This window comes from Schistocerca gregaria, chromosome X (genome assembly GCF_023897955.1).
Source record: "Schistocerca gregaria isolate iqSchGreg1 chromosome X, iqSchGreg1.2, whole genome shotgun sequence".
Classification (NCBI taxonomy): domain Eukaryota; kingdom Metazoa; phylum Arthropoda; class Insecta; order Orthoptera; family Acrididae; genus Schistocerca; species Schistocerca gregaria.
The window spans coordinates 542,994,067-543,020,838 of record NC_064931.1 but is presented as its reverse complement, the minus strand read 5'-3'; the positions used below and the strand labels follow the sequence as shown (position 1 = coordinate 543,020,838).

Below are 26,772 nucleotides of genomic sequence, written 5' to 3'. Positions count from 1 at the left end.
CAGCAAACCTGTACATTTCAACACATTGTCAAAATATATTACAGACAAATTTTGAAGTGCTAAAGAATCTATGTAACAGTCTTGAAATTTTGTGCTGTTAATTTGTACTTTGGCAGATGATGTTCATTCTTGATCCTTACAGCAGGCCAGTTTGTGATGTGACTACTTATGTGCATAGTCTTGTGAGTAACATTTAATAGCTCAGTAAGTTGAGATCATTAAAGGCAGAAATATTATTTTTGTGTTGTAGACATGCATTTGCACGCACAAATTTCATACAAGTGATTGAGAGTTTTGCACCATGACCAAAATATAGAATAATAGTGGAGACATTTATTACTGAAAAGATTCTGTCACTATCCTTTTTTAAGTGCATATCATTTACATGCCTTAAGAACCAGTCAGTGACTTTACAGTTAACTCACAGTTGCAACAATAAAAGAATTCACCTGATTGAAAATAGTTTTGCAAGCAACAATAAAGTAATGGCACAAACAAAAAGAAAAGTGTTGTTTGAATTAAAGCCCTCACTACTGAAATTAAAATTTTCAGTTTTATTGCTAGAATACTAAGTCCATATTTAGAAGTATGATTCACATCTATGTCTGGCCATACTGATTTAGATTTAGAATTATTTCAGGTGATTCCTATCATCATTCCTTGAATGATGTCATGCTGATATCTTTCTCCATCCTTTTAAAATTGATGAAGTGCTCTGTCTCTAATTAGTGTGTCACTATAAGTTATCAAATGTAGAAACAAGAGCACTAAAATGGCCAGCATTAATATCATGCATATATTTGAATTAGAATTACATGACACTGGGTACTTCAGATGGGAGCCTTATCGAGTTGATCCATGAGGCATGCTGGGATAGTTCTGCTCTTGGACTATTTCCACAAAAAAGCTGAAACTAGATTTCAAGTTCTGATCTGGCACATAGCATCTGTCTATCCCAGATGTTTATTTCACAAACACATCACCATATCCTACACTCAGCTGATTTATCCATTAATTTTCACTCCTTTTTATGGCTTATACTTAACCAACATGCACTTGAAGTATGGAGTATAAAATGAGTATTCAAGCCCGATAATTAAAACTCAAAATGCATAGTACAAAAAAATATTCCAGCAATGAAATGAAATAGATGAAAAGTACCTACTTACCAACTGCTGAAAGTGGAGGAGCTGGGTTAACACTGACAGAAACGTGAAAAGGTAGATGGTACTGAATGTTCAACGTTCAGAAATAGTAATTCTTTTTCTAGACTTTAAGACAACATTTCAAGAGAAAAGACATAGAAAACTGATACAAATAGTGGAAGACATCTATGTGTGGCACTTAGCATTCCACAGCACGGAAGACACACAATGTAGAGAAGTAACAATGGACTATAACAAAACTGGTTACTCTTCCCAAATACTGTGACAGGGCTGCAGAGGACAGTACTGATGATAGTTTAAAACTGAGAAGTAACATAAATATTGAGATAAAAATAAAAGAAACAAGCAAACACACACACACACACACACACACACACACACACACACACACACACACACCTATATATTAAGAGACTGAAAGGATATTAAACACTGTTCAGGCATGGTTGAAAGAATGACACACTCATCCAGCAGTGCACAAAGCCCACTTTGGTAAATGAATAAGCTATCAATTAGCATCATTGATAAATTGCTGTGAGATGTACATATTAAAATCTGTGACATTAATCAGATTATCTGCATTACAACAGTGTGTATAAATTATATCTGAAAAACTAACATGGCAAGCCAAGATAAATAAATCATTTACAGGGAACTGACCAAATCTAAAACGTGTTTATAGGATTTACAAAAAATTCTTTGTTAATTTTGTAACAGTGTGTAATGGCTGAACATTTTTGAGTTTTTAATAGTACTACTATGCACAATTAACTGTGAGAAGCAAATGTATATGACACCACTTTGGTTCTACAGGAATAAACTTTTCATTGCCTGGCATAAAACTACATATGCACTATGTTTAGATGTATGTTGTTGTTGTTGTTGTCTTCAGTCCTGAGACTGGTTTGATGCAGCTCTCCATGCTAATCTATCCTGTGCAAGCTGCTTCATCTCCCAGTACCTACTGCAACCTACATCCTTCTGAATCTGCTTAGTGTACTCATCTCTCGGTCTCCCTCTACGATTTTTACCCTCCACGCTGCCCTCCAGTGCTAAATTTGTGATCCCTTGATGCCTCAAAACATGTCCTACCAACCGATCCCTTCTTCTAGTCAAGTTGTGCCACAAACTTCTCTTCTCCCCAATCCTATTCAATACCTCCTCATTAGTTACGTGATCTATCCACCTTATCTTCAGTATTCTTCTGTAGCACCACATTTCGAAAGCTTCTATTCTCTTCTTGTCCAAACTAGTTATCGTCCATGTTTCACTTCCATACATGGCTACACTCCAAACAAATACTTTCAGAAACGACTTCCTGATACATAAATCTATATTCGATGTTAACAAATTTCTCTTCTTCAGAAACGCTTTCCTTGCCATTGCCAGTTTACATTTTATATCCTCTCTACTTCGACCATCATCAGTTATTTTACTTCCTAAATAGCAAAACTCCTTTACTACTTTAAGTCTCTCATTTCCTAATCTAATTCCCTCAGCATCACCCGATTTAATTTGACTACATTCCATTATCCTCGTTTTGCTTTTGTTAATGTTCATCTTATATCCTCCTTTCAAGACACTGTCCATTCCGTTCAACTGCTCTTCCAAGTCCTTTGCCGTCTCTGACAGAATTACAATGTCATCGGCGAACCTCAAAGTTTTTACTTCGTCTCCATGAATTTTAATACCTACTCCAAATTTTTCTTTTGTTTCCTTTACTGCTTGCTCAATATACAGATTGAATAACATCGGGGAGAGGCTACAACCCTGTCTCACTCCTTTCCCAACCACTGCTTCCCTTTCATGCCCCTCGACTCTTATTACTGCCATCTGGTTTCTGTACAAATTATAAATAGCCTTTCGCTCCCTGTATTTTACCCCTGCCACCTTTAGAATTTGAAGTCATGATAATACAAATGTCCCATTATAGTAGAAAACTGGAAACAGAAGCTTACAAGTAAATATTATTAAAAATATGAGAGAAAATTAAGAGATGGATTTGAAGTGACCACAGAAAATTCTGTTTCCTCATAATCCACAATGCCACATGTTAACAACATTTTTCTGCTATCTTCATGAGCATTGGAATCTGAATAGCCACTTTACACCCTCAGTATCAACTTTCTTGCTCCTCTTTTACATGCTGGTATTTTTCTTTTTGCAAAAGGGCTGTTCATTCAATTGAAGGTTTTAATGCCAGAAAAAGATTCTTCTGTAGATTTCAATAAATTGCTTTGTGTGTGTTTGGGGGGGGGGGGGGAGTTATGCATATGACAACTTTTGTTTGACATTACTTACTTTAGGGGGCAGAAAAAATTTTATGAGGTTTCCTTAGCAATGATAACGGAAGGTACATCAGGAAATATTCCTCTACAAAAAGATAATCATGATTATTTCATATGACTATGAATGCAAAATTGAAAATTCCTCAGATGTGATCAAAGGATTCTTGATCATAATTCATGAATGATATGAGCAAATAAGAACAAAGTTACTTACAACTTCCACTGTTGGGCAAAAGGTAGATTTTTGGGATTCTCTAATACAATTTTCCTATTTATCATACTCATATAGGAAATACGAAAAATTTTAAAAGCTCGCATTTTGTGTCGCAGGATATACATAACCAGAATACGTATATCCTAAAAATGAAAGAAAATCTTAAACAGTATTATAATTCAAGCTGTTTTAAATTCATCATTCATGAAGCTACACACCTGCTGCATAACCACCAATTGAGCAGTGCAGGAAGTTGAAGGCAGGTTGCAAAAAATTCAGAAGTTGGGGCCTATATGATACCTTGCTATCTTCTCATTTCTTATCAGGTTTTCAGATTTATTCTACTGAAATGCTGTGAATTTTGTTGTAAGTCAGTCAACACACCCAAGAACATTATAAAGACTTTAAAGCAACTGTAAAGACCTTTCTTTTACATTGTTTCAACAGAAATGTGGGATGATGAGAAAAGTCTCAAATGAATAAACTGCATTAATTAGCATGGTCAAAAGTGAAGTTGACAGTCTCTTTTAAAAGTATTACTATTCTGAGGTAAATTATAAAACTCACCTTTTCTGCTAATGATTCCAAAGTTTTTGGGTAACCCCTGTCATATGGCTGAAAATGCTGAGGGATAGAAGAGGGTTTGGGTTGTTCAGTTATCACAGGTGGTGGTGGGGGCTGGTATGGCCAAGAGGCAGTTGCTGAAGTTTGATCTGTTGCATGCTCAGGCCGTGAATTGTAATACAGATCTGCTAACCCTAGTCCATTTGCTGTGTCACCATTGCTCTCGAGTGCCAGATCTTGAGCTGTGTCCAACCCTGTTAAGCCAAGTCCCAAACGAGATCTGAAAGATAAGATATAGTTCTGTAACAAACATAGCTCTACTTACTGTATGACTAACATAATTTAAATTATTTTTGTTTCTGTTTTCAATATTTCTCACTATTAAAAGGCTTCTGTTGCTGTAAATACCGTCATGTGATATTAGATGCCTTTTGCCACTCAACTATGGGAAAACTGCTAAAAATGCAATTTTCCTCCAATGAAGCAGCAGTAATGTTTCACTGAATGTAACATGGATGATATTCATCAGAATCAGAACTGTTCAAATATAATTTTTTGGTGTTCTAGCACAAGCAGGTACACACATAAAATACTCATTTCAAGAGTAAGATTAAATTTATGTTTATGGCTCACAAACAACTAAAAGTGTAGTAGAGATATTGCTTGGAGCTCACTTAATATATTCAAATGAAATAGTCATCAGTGAGGTAATATAAGTCACTTCAAATTAATAAAAACAACTGGTTGTCATCATTGCAGATATTATTCGTAACTGAATTGTTGAAAACTACAAGTTGGTCTGTTTGTATGATATGTATTGTTTAGTATCCCCACCATCAGATTTCACAGTGGAGGCAGGTGAGCTGGCACTGGTAGAACAGCAAAGTAGTCAGCAAAGTAGTTCAGCATGGAGGGCACTCGCCTTGTGTCATATGAGCAGACCCACTAACAGAAGCGTTTACTTGTGAGCTGCAGTAAGTGGAGCAGGCCAGAGCTCCTGCAGAATTAAACCACCGTGGACCTTGCCTGTCACTTCATTCCAGCAATTGTCATGTGGTCAGTCCTTAGGTGCCCATACAGCTGCATGCTACACATATTGCCATGTGTGTATCAAGATGAGTTTGGACACTTTGCTTCAGTAGTTCAGTTCACATGATGAGTTCATTACACTCATGGGGTTCTGTTCCATGGCTTTTACCAACATGTCATTGGCCTGTGAAATACGCACGCTGAACATGTTGAGGAGTGGTGTTGTCATGCCTTCTGCAGGTACTAAAGAGCCAATTAAGGATGTTATTATGCATGTGACACTCAATGTTTTTAAATTCCATTTTTCACTTTGTCTTATCATGGTCCTGGCATTTATGCAGTGCTGGCAGGAACAGTTGCACCTACACAAGATGCAGCAGCAGCAGCAACAGGAGCAGATTCAGCCACTGATAACTCAGAATGTGGACTCCCTTCACCCCCTAGCTTCACCAGTAGGTGGCCGCCCACCCACCGTGCATTTTTCTTCTCTTCCCCCAATACCCCTGATGACCTTTTCCAGTTTCCATGAGTGTACAGAGAGGTGAGAGGTAAGGCGTATCATCAAATCCAGTTGTTATCATCCAGAAGGACAGGCTTATATGAAGTTGTCCAAAATTTGAAGCCCTCTATTGAACCTGAGAAGCTTCCCTTTGATGAGCTGTGTCAGTTGCTTATGCAGTATTTTGGCCTCCAAACCCATGTGGAGCCAGCATGGTTGCAGTTTAACCAGAGCTGCAAGAACTCTGGAGAGTCACATGCAGCCTCAATCACCAATTTGCAAGACCTCTCAGGCAAATGTAATTTTGAGTGTCCAAAATACCTCTCATACAGACTCACTAATTTGGAATGTGACTGTTGTCTGGTTAGCTTTTGATCCTGAGATTCAGATTTGGGCATTGTTCTTGTCAGACCATTATATAGCCAATGTTGCTGAAGTTTTGGAATCACATGAGATTGTGACGGCAGCTCAGGACATCCTTTCTGATAATTGACAGGTGGCAAAATGGCATGATCAACAGTGCCCGGTGCCCCATGGGGTACCTGAAGTGGCCTCACATCCATATGAGTCACCATGTGTTGCTGCCATTGATGACTCTGGTGCAACAGCACCTCAGCAGTGTGCACCTTTGCCCGTGCCAAGCTTGGTGAATTCATGACACTTGCAGCTCCATAATTCCTACCCATGGTGATATTTAGGACCTTGGTGTCATTTACCTTTCACTCACTGGCTGATCCACTGGTCCTGCCCCGATTGTCAGTTGTTCATTTGCTGCATGTTTGTCAAGACTGAGCACACATGGAGGCCATGTGTGTGCCATCAGATAGGATGTTCAGCAACTGTTTGTGACAGTCAGCAAGCTACAAGTCAGTTGTCAGGTAACCCGGTGTTATCCCTGGACTCTAGGGCTGCCTCCAATGCCCCACATGTGTCACCCAGAGTTGCAATTGCTGCTCCATCAAGATGTGCCTTACAGTAAACAGTGCATTCCCATGTGAGGAAAATTCTCCATCTCTGTGTGTTACAAAAATGGGGAATGGCAACTTACACTGCTAGTGGTCAATTTACCATTTGCACAAAATATCTTTGGAAACTTTGTCTTTTATGTTTTTGACTTACAGATTGTTGACAAAGTGCATTTAGTGTATCAACCCATTTCTTTTCATGATTTGGACTCCTTACAAGCCACTGTTTGAGAATACCTCAGGCTGGGCAGAAAAATTTCGAGGCACATGTTTCTCTTAAGCCATCGGGAGTCCTGAAATTTTGTTGTCCCTGCACCATCCCCTTCTCCATGTGTGACAGGGTAAAGGCTCAGTTGCAACACTGGCAAGTTAAGGTGTCATTTCGTCTACTTCATTGAGTCAGTGGGCCAACCCTTTGGTGGTGATTCAAAAGCTTGATGGCACCATAAGCCTTTGTGGCAATTTTAAACACATGATCAATTTGCAATATGCTGTGGATTCATATCCCATTCTATGGCAGATGGAGTTGTTGGAAAAGCTGTTGGGGAGCTTTTTTATTTGTTTAGTCATTATTTCTCTTCCACATTTCCTTACATATGTTTCTACAAAGTTTCATTGATCTACAGTCACTTGTTTTTCATGGGGAGCTTTCAAGTTGAACCAGCTCCAAAATGTTCATCACATGTGACAGTAACATACAAATACTGCAAGCACATTCTTGTGATCACAACAATGAGCCCAGTACACTTGGTAATTTTGAATGGATATTCAGGAAGATAAAACGTGTGAGATAAACAATTTTAAACTGTCTATAAAGCGGAAAAATCTCATTGTAAGGCATGCCATTTCTATTGCCTGGGAATGAAAAACTTAATTGTACACTACTCTCTGTAAGAAATTACATATAATATTTAAAATCTATCATTTCAACTACTAAAAATATGTATTTTATAAACAAAACAATGGAATGTTTAGGATGAAGAACAACAATATGAAAAGGATAGATTGCTGCTCACAGCATAGAGGACACATTGAGTCACAGACAGACACAATGATAAGACTGCTAAACCTTTAGCTTTTGAAGAAAAAAGTCCTTCTTCAGAAGCAGAAAACACACACAAGCCCAACTCCCAAACACATGACAACTGTCCACAGCTGCTTTGGCCCAAGTGGCTATAGTCACTATCCATGTGTGTATTTTATGCTTATACGAGTGTGCATATTTATTGCTTCTGAAGAAGGAATATTTTGTCCAAAAGCTAAAGGCTTAGCAGTCTTTTCTTTCTGCTGCTTGATGCCTCCTCTATGTGGTCAGTAAATGAAACATCTTATATAATTCTGCAACTATGGGCACTATGGCCACATGAACGAAGACTTTAGGATATATTTGAAACACATTGCTCATTACTTTGAAAAATAAAGAAATAGTGTAGGAAAACAATGGTGTCCATTCTCCTGTGTTAGTGAATGAGGGCATAGATGGAGATCAGAAGGGGGTAATATGTAAAAATGTTCTAAAATGATCTGTCGGTATTTCATTCTTGTAATTAGTTGACTCTGAATGCTTTAAAAGTATGAGGTGCAAATTGTGTCTTAGTTGTACCATTCAGCCTGAGCACTGCAGCAAGCCAATAATCTTGTCATGTGTTTTTGGAACAAATCTCATACCACATGGGGAAATACCACAGATAAATTTAAGACCATCTCTGGAATCGTATGTTGTAAACCAGTAGAGAATCAGACATATTTATTTACAATATATGTGACATACATGTATACAGGTGAAACCGTGGACAAAAAGCTATTTACACATACAAGAAACACAAATAAAAGCTCTTGCAAAATAGTAAGGGACAGTCTAAATAACAAGTGAGGTAAAATTAAAGTTTCTGGGACTTCAGACAGATGATAATATTTCTTGGACAACATATTCACAAAACTATATGTTGCAGTCTTCACCATATGAGTAGTTTCCAATTCTTATACTTATTCATTCATTGATTTATTCCTTCTGAAATTTGCAATCTTCCTTGCTTTGGTTAGTTGCTATCTTTTTTGTCCTACAAAACCATATTTTGGGTAAAACTATAGTCGCTAAGAATATTATTACCTCAGAAGAGGGTGGTGTGGACATACTGTTATGGCTGTCTACAAACTTTATGTAGGTTGTTGCTCTAGTGCCTTTGGATTCTTATTATGCCACCCCTGTACATATATTTGCGATTAATAATATGGACTCATACAAAAGTAAGTACAGTATTCACTCAGTGAAAAGTTATTTGCAGTTGTATAATGTTTTCTTAAGCATGCTATCTACTGTCCAACGGTATTTCTATTTTACTCAAAGTATTATATGTTCCACAGGAACTTCCCTACAACATGTATAGGTATAGATATAGATACATATGTAAGTACCTAGAAGATGGCAACATTTCCCTGCCATCACCACCATGCCTTCTTGAGCTTGAATCATCAGCATCATCCATTTCATCATCTTCTCGTAACTCTTTCTTAATGACTACAACAGGAGGTGGTTTATGTTCTGAACGGGGCTGCAGATGTGGTGAGACCACACCACCTTTTCCTGAACAACAATGGTTGAAAGTAATGTTAATATGAATATCCAATACCTAGACATTAAAAGCAAGTTTTTTAAGTCTCTTTGATGGCATATAATCAATATTTTCTGTAATGTATACTAAATAACTGTACTAACATTTGAAACAGAGTTTAAAAGTACATATGGATGTTTTGGTATCAAGTAATGTCCATCACTATAAGGGACTATATTTGAAATTAAACTTTTACTGTGTGATGAAACTACTGCGCATACAATACTTAAGTAGCATTTCAAAGAGACTGAAAATGTACATGTTATAAAAGTTACTTCTACATCTGCTTTCTTCAGGAGAAAAGGGACAAATTAGAATTTGAAAAACAGTGTGCTATCATTCTACAAGACAACAAATCATTCTCCAGTTATTCAAAGGCTATGTTTGCCATTGTTGATTATTTTACAGTGCTCATAGGTTATATGTGTTTGCAGGCTTTCTCGGAATATTTCAATGATAAAATCTTCTTGGGCATTTAGAGTATTGAGTGTGAATGTAGGATGCAGCAAGTACATCAGACAGACACAGTGATGCATCTCACAGCACTGCATGCAACACATCAAAAACATTCAACTAGGGTAAATGAACAAGTCTGCGGTGGCAAAGCATAGCTTCAACGAGGAACATACCTTTGATTTTGAACAAATTAAGAACCTATGCAGCGTCAATGGGTTCTGAGCCTCAGTTGTCAAAGAGGTGGTAGAAATACATTTGCACAACACCCTAATAAACTAGGATAGCGGGTTACAACTCAGCACAGTGTGGGAGTCTGCGACTATGAAAATATGACAAAATGATCTGTTCTGAAGAAAGTGGCATCTGTGGACGGAAAGGACAAACACCAGAACTTGATGCCCACATCAGGACCATGCAACATTCCCCCACCACCGGCATGGCACCCTTTCCTGGAGGCATGTGATTGGCCCACACACAGAAGAGATCAGTGGTCCAATGGCTATACAGATATGCAGAACACAGCATTCTGACATTTTTCCTGAAGATGATGGATACAAAACTCATTGAAACACTGCAACAAGATGGCCACCACTCAACTGGTCAACTGAGAAATTTTATCATATATAGGTTATATTTGTCTTTGGTATGCTATCTTGCAGTAGACTTTAACATACCTGTTATCATGTGATCCACTGTTAATCAGATTGTGGATTTAAACTAATTACCACTCAAGCATTGCTGCTTCTTGAACATCCTTTATTCTGTTTATCCTGTGATTGAATTTCTATGATAACAACATTTTTATATGCCACCTAACAGTGACAAGGTAGAATCAATGACATTCATGTAGAACTATGTTATCTGCAATACTGAGAAATGTAATATACAGTAGATATGAAAATATCCAACTCAGGAATTCTTTGGAATTGCCTTGTATGTTGATATGAATTATATTACATTATCTAATTCTAAACTCACCTGCTTTTCTCTGTCTTGTCACAAGCACCAGCCGCCTAGGTATCGACATAATTATGACTACATCATCCAGACTCATCCGAGTCACATCCACCATGTTGACAGCTAGAATTTCATCACCAACTTTGAGGCATCCACTGTTGTATACAGCTGATTCAAGAGCAATTCGAGATATGAATACTCCATCAGAACGTTCAAGCCCATTACCCTCTCGGATGTACAAACCCAGAGTTTGACCAGGGCGCTTCACAATTTCCACAAGGTGGACAAAGTGTTTGGCATCCTAAAAATACCAAATTATTCTCTTTAGGAAACACCTTTAATTGATAGTTAAATTATACAGCTCTTATGTTGTGTGCTAGAAATAATTTTGCTGTTAATATCCATTGTTTAATATTAATACTTGCCTGTAAAGCTAAGAACTTCTTTGCCGCCTCTGCAGCTGCTCTTCCCAAATGCCTTGGGTCGAGAAGACGTACAACCATCTCTCCTCTTCTTTCCACAGCTTCCAAGGCTGCTGCAGTTGTTGCATCATGATCATTTTCTACTGTTTCAATTTGCCTAAAAATCTCTGTTGATATACCACTGACCTGGTGTCAGAAAAACAGTAAATTAATGACCAGATATGACCTATACTATCAGTTTAATTTAACATAGTAAAACTCTGAAGACTATTATTTATTTACCATATAACAATTAATAGTCTTTTCATTTTCAGACAATTCTTTCAATACTAGTCAGCTATCAAATGACAGCCATAAAATAGCTGTTGAAATTATTTGCGTACATACTCCACAATACATCATGCACTCTGTGGTGGTATAAGCATAATATACTTAAATAGTACTCATTAATAAGCTGCAAAAGAAAAAAAATTAATGGTCACAATGAAGTGGGCTACAAGAATTCTGATGCAACTACTAAAACAAAATGGCAGTAATGAACATAAAAGTAAGCTATCTTTATGACAGTATGTTAGAAACTACTATTCAAACATGTCATTAAGTAGGTGGAAGCATCTCAAATACCATATCTATATCTATATAAAAAAAATGCAGTGTAAATACCCAAATAATGGAACATGGCGGTTTTTTTAATGTTATGAAAATAACACAACCTAACTCTTCAGCAGGGTTTGATTTGAATCACAAAAGAGTACACAAATAACTGAAAATGTAACATAAACATTTAACATAAATGTAAATGAATGGATGAAAAATTTTACACACACATTACATTCTACATACTCCTAGGTGAAACTCAATGTCAATCAATATTTCTGTTACTACTGTAAAGCTACAATTAGAAATTTACTGGAATGAAAATACTGTGCACAAGATGTGCACATGTAACATAAGAACAAAGTATCAGATAGAGTGAAATGAACAAATCTACTAACTAAACTGATCTTTGACATAATCTATGACACTGTTTCAACAACTGTATGTGAATAGAATTGTAAACATATGCTGCTTGAATTTAATCCTATTGCTTGGATCTGTACGGTTGAAAATAACTCAGTATGAACTAAAACAAGAGCATTCTGTGAAAATAACTGACTTTGAGTACTCTGTGTGTTATATTTGCACATTTTATTCAGTGAAGTGAATCACAGGCATATATTTTTTCATATTTGTAACAAACTGACAATTATCTGTATTATGGGAAAATTTCAGAACAGACTATGCTTATTAACAATACAAATTTTAATTTTTTATTGCATTACAGGAAGTTCGCCAAACACATTCCAAATGATCTATGAGTGCAACAGTTGCTCTTCAGTTTTTATTTCCTGTTGTATAAGTTAAGATAAAAGCAACACTATTTTATTGCAGTGTGAGGTAAATGTTAATTTTGAGTTCATAATAATTTTGATTTCATACACTTGTTTTCTACAGAAAAACACCCAGAAAGACCATTGATTGTGGCACTGCTCTAGAAAATTGAAATAAAACAATATTTTTTCATAGAAACCAAACAAACCTACAGTTCAAATGGTAGCAAGTTTGTCTTTCCATCTCATATTCCATTGTACTGACAGAAATATTAAGAGATTATTCTAACATTCAAAGGAGCCACATGGTAGTGATGTCCTCAATAAATTTCACCATGAAATGAAATTTACCATGAAAGTAGAGGAAAACATCTGTCAAGCAGTCCTTAAGAATTTGGTTTGGAAGAAGATAGATGGCATACTGTATACAGGGAAAAGACTCAATTGCATCTCTATGTACATACATCCAGCTGCCACCATCCAGATTTATCGAGGACTCTTTTGAGAACTCTGATACACAGAGCTTTGGCCCTAATTAACAAGGAAGAATACATCAATGCTATCTTCCAACCAACACAGTGAACTGCATCTACTGCACTCAATGCAACTGCAAGTAGCCTTATGATAGGCAGTAAAAATGATCTGTTCTGCAGCACTGCTGGGAGTATGCGTTATGTTTGCCTAGGACAAAAAGATAATCTGCAATCATTTAACACACCTTGTACAAATACTGTTTGTTCCATTTCAAACAGACAGGAATGCTGTGCAGACATGTGGATTGTAGGGCAATATAATAAATGAAGCCATTCAAATTAGGACTAGTAATGGCCTCATGAGTAGAGACAGTAGGTACAAGCTGAGCTCTGTTTGGGACTTGTCACTCATCACAATATGTTGTAACCATGCACAACTGAGAGACATCAACATAAAACATGAGGTGGGACTTGGGTGTAACCTAATATCTCTTCATCCCTCTACTCAGCCAACCATTCACCCACAACATGAAGAGGGGCTGACCACTTCCTACTTTCAACTAATTAGAAACAACATGGATGTGATCTTGATACTTTTCCAGAGGATGATGAGAGTGGCAGTCTTTGGCTTGTGCAACCCCAGCTCATCCACCTAGACAATTGACAATTTTATACTGTGTTTATTTGTAAAAACTCCACTGATGTTCATGAATCTTATCTCCTCAAATAATAATTCCTTTCACACAATCATAGTTTGTGTATAACTACACACTTCATAATGTGAGACAGCTATGGTCAAAATGACACTAACAACTTTGTAAGGGCTTTGAATACCTATTATGGCCTCTCAAGAATGCCAGTTTGATCTGCCATGCATTCCAGTTTGCAATGCCAAGGAATCTAGTTCTGAAATGACAGAAACTGATGTAGTGATAGAGATTTTTGCCTGACATTTTTGCACAGCAACCAAATTCTTAGACAGATTTATTAGAAATTCTTGACCACAAATTCCAAATGTAAAATCTGTGATTAACAAGGAAAATGACAGTATTGTTAAAGGCTCATATGTTATATACAGAAAACTATAAATGTTTAGTAATCTGGGTTGTGCATTTTTTATTTATGGACACATTTCCTTCAAGCGTATGGTAAGAGTAGATTTTTTTATACAAAAAGAACATTTTTGTAACACTACTGTTCACTCAGACACAAATAATGGTCCAATGACATCACCACTTACATTACATGTGATATAAAAATTAATCTCTTTTTGAACATATATAACAAACAGATTTTCAACAGCAAACAAAGTTTTACACTACACAAATTGACATCATACTGCCCAGCTGACTGAGATTTCTGTAAGGTGCCTCAAATAACTTTGTTGTAGTACTCTTGTATAAAATGTGAACAATAATTTATAGCAAAGGCTACATTGGCATTATTCAAAATAGCGGAATACAAATAAAGGTACACCATGACCCAGATTACTTTTTTATTTTCTCTAATTTCTCTGCCTTCCATGATTATGGCAGGATCAGATGCAAATACTGTCACCTATTCCTGAGACACTTTTACAAATTTGTTACTTATTTCCATCAATTTTTTGTAATTCCTCAAGCTCAATCTTGTAACTTTCCAAATGATCTTGTTCTTAGAACACATAATTAAAATTATATGTTGGTGACAAGTCACCAATTTTCACTCAATGACAAATAAATTTGGTATGAAACTCAATAATTTTGAAAATGAGTTATAGGATAGAACTACTCACCAAACAGGACGCAAATATAGGCATGGCTAAACAGACATTCATGGGGAAAATGAAATCTTAACGCTTCAGAACAATAGGTTTCTATTTTTAGAGCATGAAGGAAAATAGGGCTAAGAAGAGAAATGAAGAGGTTGGGAAGGAAGGAAGAGTATGTGCCAGAAGCCATGTCAAGAGAGACTTGTTATATTTTGGTTACAGATGGAAAGGGAGCGAGAATCTCATCGCTCAGAAAGAAGTGACAACCTCCTCTTTCTGGATTTCCTTTCCCCATGCACCTGCTGGTCTATCTCGACCTCAGTCCTGTTTCCTACATTTTTTCCTTTTTTCCTTCACATCCGGGGTATCTACTCTGTGCCCCTTTTTTCTCCAGCTCCAAAAGCACATAAGGCTGTGTCATTCACACCAAGATTTACATCTTGTTTGGTGAGAAAAACTAAAGATCTAATCATTTGCAGTATGTATCACTCTTATTTTAGTTTTTGAGTGCCTTATCTTTTGAAAGTAGACATAATGGTAATGTATACAACTGAAAATTTCGCTTCACATGTTTCTGTGTTATTGACATAACTTTACAAATTCTGACCAAAAAATTAGTTTTATACACAATGAAGATTCTTGAAATGAAACCCATTTGCTATTGACCTAATTAACAATACTTTTAGCAGTGACTTATCTATACCTAACAAACCAAATACTGGGTGAAGTGTGAGAAATAAAGTAACCAACTTCGCAACTGGCTGAAAAATATCCTGGTACAGGAGGGACTATAAGAATCATGCACATTTAAAAAAATAAAAGCAATCCTGCAAGCTCTTACCTATAAAACAAAACAATAACCCGTGTATGTAGAGGACTATGGGTGTGTGTCACCGACTGAGAAGGTTCTTGCGGCTGGTGTAAGGTTGCTCTGACAGAGTAGGTTCTTGCAGTCATCACTGGAGGATTCTAGTGGACCATTTTGGTGTCTGTGGCTCTTAGGTGGTGCAGGCAGCATCCTCAGTTCATATGATCCGCCCACAATGTAGCTCCCGAAAACTAATCTAGCAAATAAAAAAAATACCCGCCATGTAGCAGACCTTCCCAAATAGTTATCAGCTCGTGTACAATACTGACCTTTCCACAGAAAACTCATGAATTAAGTTTTCATAAGTGTGTTATCCTGGGTAGGTACATCACATATGCTTCAGTTTAGTTTTCACAGCCTATAAAATGTTGTGGCTTCAGATACAGGCTGCCATAATATGATTCATTATATCAAAGCTTAAATGATCTGCCATTTAAGAGCTTGGAGGAGTTCTGTTTCTGACACCAGTCATAGGACAGTATTTTAAAAAGCCACAAGCAATGAAAACTGTTGTATGGAAAAGAACTGCCAATAAAAGTGAAAGAATTTGCTGCAGTTAAGCTGAGACACTTCATGTGCACTTAGCATAAGTGAGTGAATCTTGTATTTTGTGCACAACAGCTGCTCTGTAAGCTGCTGTTTCATATCTGTGTTGAATACTAGCAGTTCGGTGAATAATTTCAATATGTGTCATTTGTGTGGTCAGCTAGCAGAGTTAACTTTTAGTACTGTCACAATGAACGGTTTGTTATTCAAACATCAATGAATATGCAGATGCTTCATAGTTCATTTCAGAAATTTCTAACCATTTTTTGGGAGTAAGTGGAAACAGTATTGGACTAAGCAACACAGAATCACTTGCATCAAACATGAATTCCACACACACATATATAAATATATAACATATTGTTATTCTGTGATGCTGTGTGTGACCCTAGCTGGTAGAACAATAAATATTTGGAAGTGGGTGCTACAGGTGATAATGATGGAGACTTGTTGAAAATCGCATACATTACCACACTAGCTGTAAAGCTGTGTAAAGCTGAAGCAAATCATGCATAATATGTGCTTTCAGTTCCAAAATAAGTATGTCATGCCATTACCATGCAAATGTCATTCAAAATTACATTTTCAGAGAATCCTAATTCTAAATATTAGTGCAGACAGAATAATTAAATATAGGATTGTAATAAATAATCTATAAATAAGATTTTGTTACAATATGTGGCAGCTGATTAGTGGTTCTATTAAGTCAAGTGTCTACATCACCTATATCAGCAAAATTAAATCTTCCTCAATATATTATATCTATCATAAATACAGTAATTCTTATATATTTTTAATAACATAGTATGATATGTGTGTTAGAGAACATAGTACATTTTGTAAAGCTTATAACTCTTCCATTTTTTTATTTTTCTCATTTATCTGCATTTAAATTTTATTTTAATCCCAATGTAGCTTTATGTTCAATCAGCAGTAAAACATTTAGAAACACAGAGGAAAATATTCAGTTATTAGCTAGTTATTCTAAGGTGGTGGGTAACTGCTTTTTCTTAAAATTGGTATTCCAACTGTTTCCGCATTCACTGATACTGATGTTCATAATTGAAGAAAACAAATCTGTTCCAGTATACCCTTGCCAAAAATAGTAAATCATTTCAACTTCGCCAGTAAAATTTCACAATTTACAATAAATTATGTCAAAGTATTTCCTAAAACCACAAAACGATCTCAGATATATTAATTTTTGTATAACTCTCTCAAATTACATTAATGTTGGTACCCCTCTTTCCATTTATTTCCTTATTAATTACTTAGAATAAGATGTAACACTGCTCTGGATTGCAGGATTAATCATCTCCAACTTTTGATGGGAAATATGTTTAAGCCTGTCATTAATGGTGCCAGCTTAGTTAGCAGAGTATTCAATAGCAAAAGTACAATGTGTAAAATAATATGTAGGTCAACACATACTAAGAGGTTATCTTTACGAGATCAGACAGTTTCTTGCAGACTTTAAACATCTGTCACAGTTTTCAGTATGGACTTATCTCTGGAGAATCATTACTATAAAACAACAGTCCAACCAAGGAAGCATTGGACATCCCACACAAGACAGTTCAATAATTCAAAAGTCATTGTAAGTCTGTTAAACATTATACTCAATTACAATATATGAAATATAGGAAATAAAGGAAATAAAGGAATAAAGAAGTCACTTAACGCAACTTGTTATACTTGAACACAATGCTATCGACCTTTGTGAATAAAAATTAAAACAAAAACATGCCAGTAAGTTAAATCACACCTCAATATCTAGAAGAATGAAGTGACAAGCAAACATGACATCTAGGCGTCACCTGACAAGAAAGTACACAGAAGAAAATGTTAGTTTGTGACTGTAGATTGTTCCAAAGACTTCAGTTATAGAGTGTGATGTGAGAAATAGAGGATCCTAGGATACTCTAATCATATATTCAAAAAAATTAAGTTGATGTCTAAGGTAATGCTGAAATAGCATTTTAGAGGAGTGAAGTTCAAAGCCACATCAGGCCATATAAATTTATATTTTCAGAAATATCCCTAAATAAGACAAAAGTTAATTTCTCACATCTTTATCGAGTTGCACTACTGTATAATTTCCAATGATCTCTATTCCAGTAGGGTATTAAACATTGGTCTTCTCTTTTTCCTAAGGAGTACTCCTTCTTCCTTCAAATATTGGGCTGTTTAATCTGTTACAGTTCAACTTTTTAGTCATAATGATGAATTTTCATATTTTCCTTGGATGTGCCAATGATCATCATCCAATTATATGGTAAGCACATATCTTTTTGGGAAAGCAACTGTGGTTAATTTTATCTGAATGATTTATCCATTTTGTTCTGTAGTGTTTTATGCAATCTCCTTTAGTTTTTTTATACATCTTTCTGTCCTCATTTATATGCTACATTTTTTCTTTTTCTTGTATACCCTATTGTTCTTTACAGCAACCTATTTTTACTGTCTTTAAACTTCTTCTTTTTTCAGGAACTATTCCTCACTTTCATATCCTGGAGTACGTATAGCCGTAGTTTTGTAAAATTTCATTCCAGTCTCTCTTCCTATGCATATTTTTAAAATTTTTATAACTCTAAAGTGTATATCACAAATTTAATTAAATCTTCCTACTTCCTACATTGTTACCAATGTCCACCGCTTCTGGGAAACATATAGTGTACTCTTGGAAATTTTTATTTTATTTTCAGTTACTATTTGGAAAGAGACCCCATTCAGCCAATGTCCTATTCATACAGGCAGGATGGTTTACTTGCTGGCACTAGCTCAGCTACACATATCACACAAATATCAGATGAGGAGCCAGACAAAAGTGTCTCACAATGACCTGTCCTCACCTTCCACCTTTAACACTAGGAGGTTTCTGATCAGACTGAGTATCTTAAAGGTTCCTGATATCTATCCTAAATTTATGGTGATATCAACTAAATCAAAACTTGTAAGCAGTAGGATACACTGAACGGCCTTTTTAGTGTGTGTGATGTCAGCATCATGGGGCACTTCAAATGAGTTCATGTATTTGACTCCTCCTCTGACAAATGGTCAGGGATTCTTTGTACTTCCTTTTGTACAATTTTGCCTGGAGCAAACTGGAACATTTCCCTTGTCATGATATCTGCATATGACATTTCACAATACACTATTTCATGTCTCTGCTGATAATGGTTAGTGAGACTTAGTAATTCTGTGACCCACTGCTGATATGACTCACTTACATATATGTTAGTCACCATTCAACAGTCAGTTTCTAATGGTCTTAGATGACACTCTTGGCGCAACATTTGTCCTACTTTGTGATGTGTTCACTATATGGTCAGCAACGGCTGTGCATCTGAAGCAACAGTATGATTCTATAAGCTGCTGCCGCAATATGACATGTATGTGAATGTATCTTTGATTATCAATGTTAACATGCTGGGCAGTTTTCCTGAAGGACCATCCAATGTCCTGGAAGTTCACAATGAAAACACTCTCAGAATCGGTGAATTGCTTGAATTGTGTTCCTTGCACTGTCATAGCATTTAGTATTTCAGTATTATGCTCAAAACTACAAACCACTCTTTCAGAAAGTGAGATACATCTATTATGTACTCAGGCATGGTTACTAACTGTCCACAGAATGCTGATTTGAATCATTGACTTTACTACCCTCCATCTACACCCAAATAAAAACAGGGAGTTTCTACATCACGCCTTCAGATGTGTTAATTTTTATCTGTGATTAATGAATCTGTTTACAAACAGCTTAAAGAGTCTTGATTTTAATGGCAAGTTGAACTGAGCTTTCCAGACAAGGAAAATTACTAAAAATGTTCAATATTTTGATAACAGGAACTGTCACGATCTGTACTGGATGAACATTATCACTTGAATAGCTTACTGTCAAGTGCATCAGTGTATATTCATTCCTGTTAAGAGGACACCATTCTTGTATAAACCATACTTACATATTTCATGCTGGCCATACAGAATGTAATGTATTATGGCAACATGAAAAATTCTTGGCCTGGCAATGAAAAACTATATTTTAATGTAAAAAAAATGCACTTTTTTTTATATAGCCCCTTTTCAGGTCAATGCATGTCATTTATTGAGCTAGTAAATTCTGTTCCTTACATGAAAATCTGAGACATTCAGTTAGATCTGCTGTAACCTATACATTCAATTCAATTTTTTTCCTGTCACAAATTTCTTTGGACGTGGGATAACTGGAAATCAGAAGATGCTAAATCTAGTGATCAGGGAAGATGCTACAACAATTTAGTACTTCAAGTCCCTCAGCTTTCTCATTATAAAAGCGCCTTTAAGTGCCCAGATTAAACAACACTCTTTTCTTTTTTTCTTTTACAATTCCAGTCTCTTCATGCATTATTTTTGCAGGAAGATCTGTGACATATTTGCCATGTATTATTAAAGTAGACTCATCCTGGTGCTCTTCGAACCACTCATGTGCACTGCGAGCTGTGTGACCTGTTCCATTGTCCTGCTGGTAGATCCCATTGTTTCAAGGAAAAAGAAACTGCATGTAGGGATGGACATGATTCCCAAGGATGTGTGTATACATGTGTTGATCCATTGTACCTTCAAGAATTATGAGATCAACCAGGGAATGCCACAGAAACATTCCCCAGACCATGTCACTCCCTCCTACAACCTGGATCCTTCTGACGAATGTTGCAGGGTATTTGCTTTCAGACATTTCACCCCACACACAGCAACGACCATCTGTCTGATGGAGCATAAAACATCATTCATATGAAAATGCCACCTATCATGCGTGGCCTTTGGTGCACCACAGTTTTCGGTAGTGCCATTTTGCTATGGAAAAAATACAATGTTGTCACTGGAGGGGATATCAATTCAGGTTTTGATGTCCTGCAGGACAGAAAAACCGTGACAGAGCTCAAAAATGTGCTTCGACAATTTAACCTGTACTATGTTAACTGCAAACCTACAAGAGGCTCATCCTGGCTAGACAATATATTTACAAATATTAAGAGAACTTGTACGTTCACTGATGTAATTAGTTTCCCTTTCTCAGACCATGATGCAGTATATCTTAGTGTTAATAACGTAACTTCAGACTGCACCAAACCAAAATCTAAAACTGTGATTACTAGACCAGTGAGCAGAGAGAGGATGTATAGGTTTAGACATGCCCTCACTTATTTCAGTTGGGACACATGTTTAATTAGGCTTCAACTCTGTTCAGCCGATATTGTATTCACAAAGTTTTTCTCCGTCTTTTTAAATATATTTGAAAATAACATCCCTCTGAAAAAATGTACAGTGAATATTAGTAGTAATTACAAGAAAATGAAAACGAAGGAATGGTATACTCCACAGTTAGGGCAACTGAAAAATACTGTTATGCTGTATTCTAATCTGTATAAAACGAGTAAATCAGAACTGTATAAAGACCTGTATGCTAAAGCTAAATGAAAGTATATGAAGGCAATAAATGAAGCAAAGAAACTGCATAACATAGTAAACATTGAAGAATCTAACTATAAATGCAAGAAGGCCTGGAGTGTAATAAGCTCCATTGCACACACTAAACACAAAGAGGAAATTGTCATTACCCCAGAAGAATTTAATAAATATTGCATTCAGTCAATTGAAGAAATTAGTAGTTCAATAATCAAACCACCTGAAAATGCACTTAGTATTATGGACAACTGCTTTGAAAAGCTTCCCCCAAGCACCTTCACTTTCACAGAAGTGAGCCCAAATAATATCCTAAAAATAGTGAAAAATTTCAAACCTTCAGTTAGTGTTGATTACTATGATATGCCATGAGAAAAAGATTGAATAATAAACGAAAGGATAACGTTCTACGAGTCGGGGTGTGGAATGTCAGAAGCTTGAACGTGGTAGGGAAACTAGAAAATCTGAAAAGGGAAATGCAAAGGCTCAATCTAGATATAGTAGGGGTCAGTGAAGTGAAGTGGAAGGAACACAAGGATTTCTGGTCAGATGAGTATCGGGTAATAACAGCAGCAGAAAATGGTATAACAGGTGTAGGATTCGTTATGAATAGGAAGGTAGGGCAGAGGGTGTGTTACTGTGAACAGTTCAGTGACTGGGTTGTTCTAATCAGAATCGACAGCAGACCAACACCGACAACGATAGTTCAGGTATACATGCCGACGTCGCAAGCTGAAGATGAACAGATAGAGAAAGTGTATGAGGATATTGAAAGGGTAATGCAGTATGTAAAGGGGGACGAAAATCTAATAGTCATGGGCGACTGGAATGCAGTTGTAGGGAAAGGAGTAGAAGAAAAGGTTACAGGAGAATATGGGCTTGGGACAAGGAATGAAAGAGGAGAAAGACTAATTGAGTTCTGTAACAAGTTTCAGCTAGTAATAGCGAATACCCTGTTCAAGAATCACAAGAGGAGGAGGTATACTTGGATAAGGCCGGGAGATACGGGAAGATTAAATTAGATTACATCATGGTCAGACAGAGATTCCGAAATCAGATACTGGATTGTAAGGCGTACCCAGGAGCAGATATAGACTCAGATCACAATATAGTAGTGATGAAGAGTAGGCTGAAGTTCAAGAAATTAGTCAGGAAGAATCAATACGCAAGGAAGTGGGATACAGAAGTTCTAAGGAATGACAAGTTACGTTTGAAGTTCTCTAATGCTATAGATACAGCAATAAGGAATAGCGCAGTAGGCAGCACAGTTGAAGAGGAATGGACATCTCTAAAAAGGGCCATCACAGAAGTTGGGAAGGAAAACATAGGTACAAAGAAGGTAGCTGTGAAGAAACCATGGATAACAGAAGAAATACTGCAGTTGATTGATGAAAGGAGGAAGTACAAACATGTTCCGGGAAAATCAGGAATACAGAAATACAAGTCGCTGAGGAATGAAATAAATAGGAAGTGCAGGGAAACTAAGACGAAATGGCTGCAGGAAAAATGTGAAAACATCGAAAAAGATATGATTGTTGGAAGGACAGACTCAGCATACAGGAAAGTCAAAACAACCTTTGGTGGCATCAAAAGCAACGGTGGTAACATTAAGAGTGCAACAGGAATTCCACTGTTAAATGCAGAGGAGAGAGCAGATAGGTGGAAAGAATACATTGAAAGCCTCTATGAGGGTGAAGATTCGTCTGATGTGATAGAAGAAGAAACAGGAGTCGATTTAGAAGAGACTGAGGATCCAGTATTAGAATCAGAATTTAAAAGAGCTTTGGAGGACTTACGGTCAAATAAGGCAGAAGGGATAGATAACATTCCATCAGAATTTCTAAAATCATTAGGGGAAGTGGCAACAAAACGACTATTCAAGTTGGTGTGTAGAATATATGAGTCTGGCGACATACCATCTGACTTTCGGAAAAGCATCATCCACACAATGCCGAAGATGGAAAGAGCTGACAAGTGCGAGAATTATCGCACAATCAGCTTAACAGCTCATGCAGCATCGAAGCTGCTTACAAGAATAATATACAGAAGAATGGAAAAGAAAATTGATAATGTGCTAGGTGACGATCAGTTTGGCTTTAGGAAAACTAAAGGCATGAGAGAGGCAATTCTGACATTACGGGTAATAATGGAAGCAAGGCTGAAGAAAAATCAAGACACGTTCATAGGATTTGTCGACCTGGAAAAAGCGTTCGACAATATAAAATGGTGCAAGCTGTTCCAGATTCTGAAAAAAGTAGGGGTAAGCTATAGGGAGAGACGGGTCATATACAATATGTACAACAACCAAGAGGGAATAATAAGAGTGGATGATCAAGAACGAAGTGCTCGTATTAAGAAGGGTGTAAGACAAGGCTGTAGCCTTTTGCCCCTACTCTTCAATCTGTACATCGAGGAAGCAATGATGGAAAGAAAAGAAAGGTTTAGGAGTGGAATTAAAATACAAGGTGAAAGGATATCAATGATACGATTCGCTGATGACATTGCTATCCTGAGTGAAAGTGAAGAAGAATTAAATGATCTGCTGAGCGGAATGAACAGTCTAATGAGTACACAGTATGGTTTGAGAAAAAAATCGGAGAAAGACGAAGGTAATGAGAAGTAGTAGAAATGAGAACAGTGAGAAACTTAACATCAGGATTGATGGTCATGAAGTCAATGAAGTTAAGGAATTCTGCTACCTAGGCAGTAAAATAACCAATGACGGACGGAGCAAGGAGGACATCAAAAGCAGACTTGCTATGGCAAAAAAGGTATTTCTGGCCAAGAGAAGTCTACTAATATCAAATACCGGCCTTAATTTGAGGGAGAAATTTCTGAGGATGTACGTCTGGAGTACAGCATTGTATGGTAGTGAAACATGGACTGTGGGAAAACTGGAACAGAAGACAATCGAAGCATTTGAGATGTGGTGCTATAGACGAATGTTGAAAATTAGGTTTACTGATAAGGTAAGGAATGAGGAGGTTCTACGCAGAATCGGAGAGGAAAGGAATATGTGGAAAACACTGATAAGGAGAAAGGACAGGATGATAGGACATCTGCTAAGACATGAGGGAATGACTTCCATGGTACTAGAGGGAGCTGTAGAGGGCAAACACTGTAGAGGAAGACAGAGATTGGAATACGTCAAGCAAATAATTGAGGATGTAGGTTGCAAGTGCTACTCTGAGATGAAGAGGTTAGCACAGGAAAGGAATTCATGGCGGGCCGTATCAAACCAGTCAGTAGACCAAAAAATTAAATTTGCCATGTAATTTGTTGACAGATGTTATTGATTGTGTGATTTATCCTTTAACTTTTTGTGTTAACAAATGCCTAGTTGAAAGTTAGTTCCCCGACATACTAAAAATTTCTAGAGTTGTGCCCATACACAAAAAAGGGGAAAGGAACTGTCCTGCTAGTTACAGACCTATATCCATAACCCCAGATTTTTCAAAAAATTTAGAAACGATTATGTATGAGCAAGTTAGTGCCTACTTGGGTAAACTAAATATAATTAGTGATAAACAGTTTGGATTTAGGAAAGGTAAATCCACAATGGATGCAATGCACTCCCTCGTAACATTATTCCTAGATGTGTTCGAGGCTAGGGACTATGCCCAGGCTACATTTTGTGACCTGAGCAGAGCCTTTGACTGTGTAGGGCATGACACTGTGCTGAATAAGCTAGTTTACTATGGTTTTGATGACAACAATATAAATATGTTCAGATATTTTCTAGAGAACCGTCAACAAGTTGTGTGCATTGGTAGGGAGAAATCAAATTTGGTTAATGTTATGTACAGAGTGCCTCAAGGGTCGGTGCTTGGACCTTTACTGTTTATACTAACAGTATGACCTGCCCTTATTCATAAATTCTCATACAATATTGTATGCTGATGACACAACTTTTCTACATAAATGCTCTGATCTAGGTACACTGAAAACACTGACCGAAAATACCCTTGCTCAGTCCTCATTATGGTTCAAAGCTAATGGCTTCTTGCTAAATGAAAACAAAACCCAGAGACTTTAATTAGCCTCAAAGAGATTCCTAACTACCAGGAATTGGGAACTGTTAAATTTTTAGGTGTTACTATTGACAGTAAATTGACGTGGGAACCACACATTAAAAATATATTGGCTAGGCTTTCAAGAGTTATTTATCTAACTAGAAATTTAAAAAGACATGTTCCCAATGACTATGTGAGATCAGCAGATTTTGCCTTCTTCCAAAGTATCATCTCTCATGGAATTTTACTGTGGGGTAGTAGCTGTCATGTAAATGACATTATACTTTTACAAAAGAATGTAATAAGAATAATAACGGATTCTGATAAAACAGATCATTGAAACCTCTGTTTATTAAATTGCACTGTCTTACAGTAGTAAACTTATTCATCTACAATATTTTAATGTACATTAGAAACAATGTGTCTAATTTTGTGTTGAGAAGTGATATTCATAGCCATAATACTAGAAACAGAACATCTGTAGACTTAGCATATCATAGATTATCAAAATCGCATAACTCTTACCTAGTTCTTGGACTAAGGATGTTTAATGAACTAAGTGCTGACTTTAAAGAACTGCCTATAAATATCTTTAAAGCTAAATTATACAAGCTACTAGTGAACAATCCGTTTTACACCATTGATGAATTCTTTGAAGATGAAAATACTGTATTCTAACGTGTACCTATTTTATGTAAACCAATTTACATCAATATAGTAGTTTATGTACAAATATATACCCTTGACTTTGTCTATTGCTGTAATCAGCTGAATGACAATAAAATTATTATTATTATTATTATTATGCACGGTATACCTTAGCCATGGCAGCATGCAAACAGTTTACAAACTTAGCCATTTTGGTAATGCTACCACGTTGGCTCAAAAGCCAATGATCATGCCCTTTTTGATGGTAGATAAATCACTCCATTTCAGCATTGCAGTGACTGCACTGCTTTCTGCATCCCCCCCTCCCCGACATGCATCATATACCCTCCACTGCTAAAGCTGTCTGTGAGCGGTTATTGCACATTGAGACTGAATGTAGGCAGTGGTCATATTAACGGGACTGGGCCATGTATAATTAGGTAATATTGTACCTTTACAGATGTTAAGTGCTATATCTAAAACAAAAAAA

General features: G+C 36.6%; 1 protein-coding gene across 5 annotated transcripts in view; it reads right to left on the bottom strand.

Moving 5' to 3' along the window:
• Positions 1–26,772, bottom strand: part of LOC126298466 (rho GTPase-activating protein 100F-like) — a 737,196-nt gene that overhangs the window by 215,344 nt on the left and 495,080 nt on the right. For 4 of the 5 annotated variants that reach the window (XM_049989795.1, XM_049989799.1, XM_049989796.1 and 1 more), the window contains 4 exons: positions 11,176–11,358; positions 10,772–11,051; positions 9,141–9,309; positions 4,236–4,512 (listed from right to left, as the gene is read on the bottom strand). In XM_049989795.1, coding sequence (XP_049845752.1) covers positions 4,236–4,512; positions 9,141–9,309; positions 10,772–11,051; positions 11,176–11,358 — 909 coding nt within the window. Of the gene's footprint in view, positions 1–4,235; positions 4,513–9,140; positions 9,310–10,771; positions 11,052–11,175; positions 11,359–15,606; positions 15,830–26,772 lie in introns of all 5 variants that reach the window. The other variant, XM_049989798.1, reaches the window with a different exon arrangement.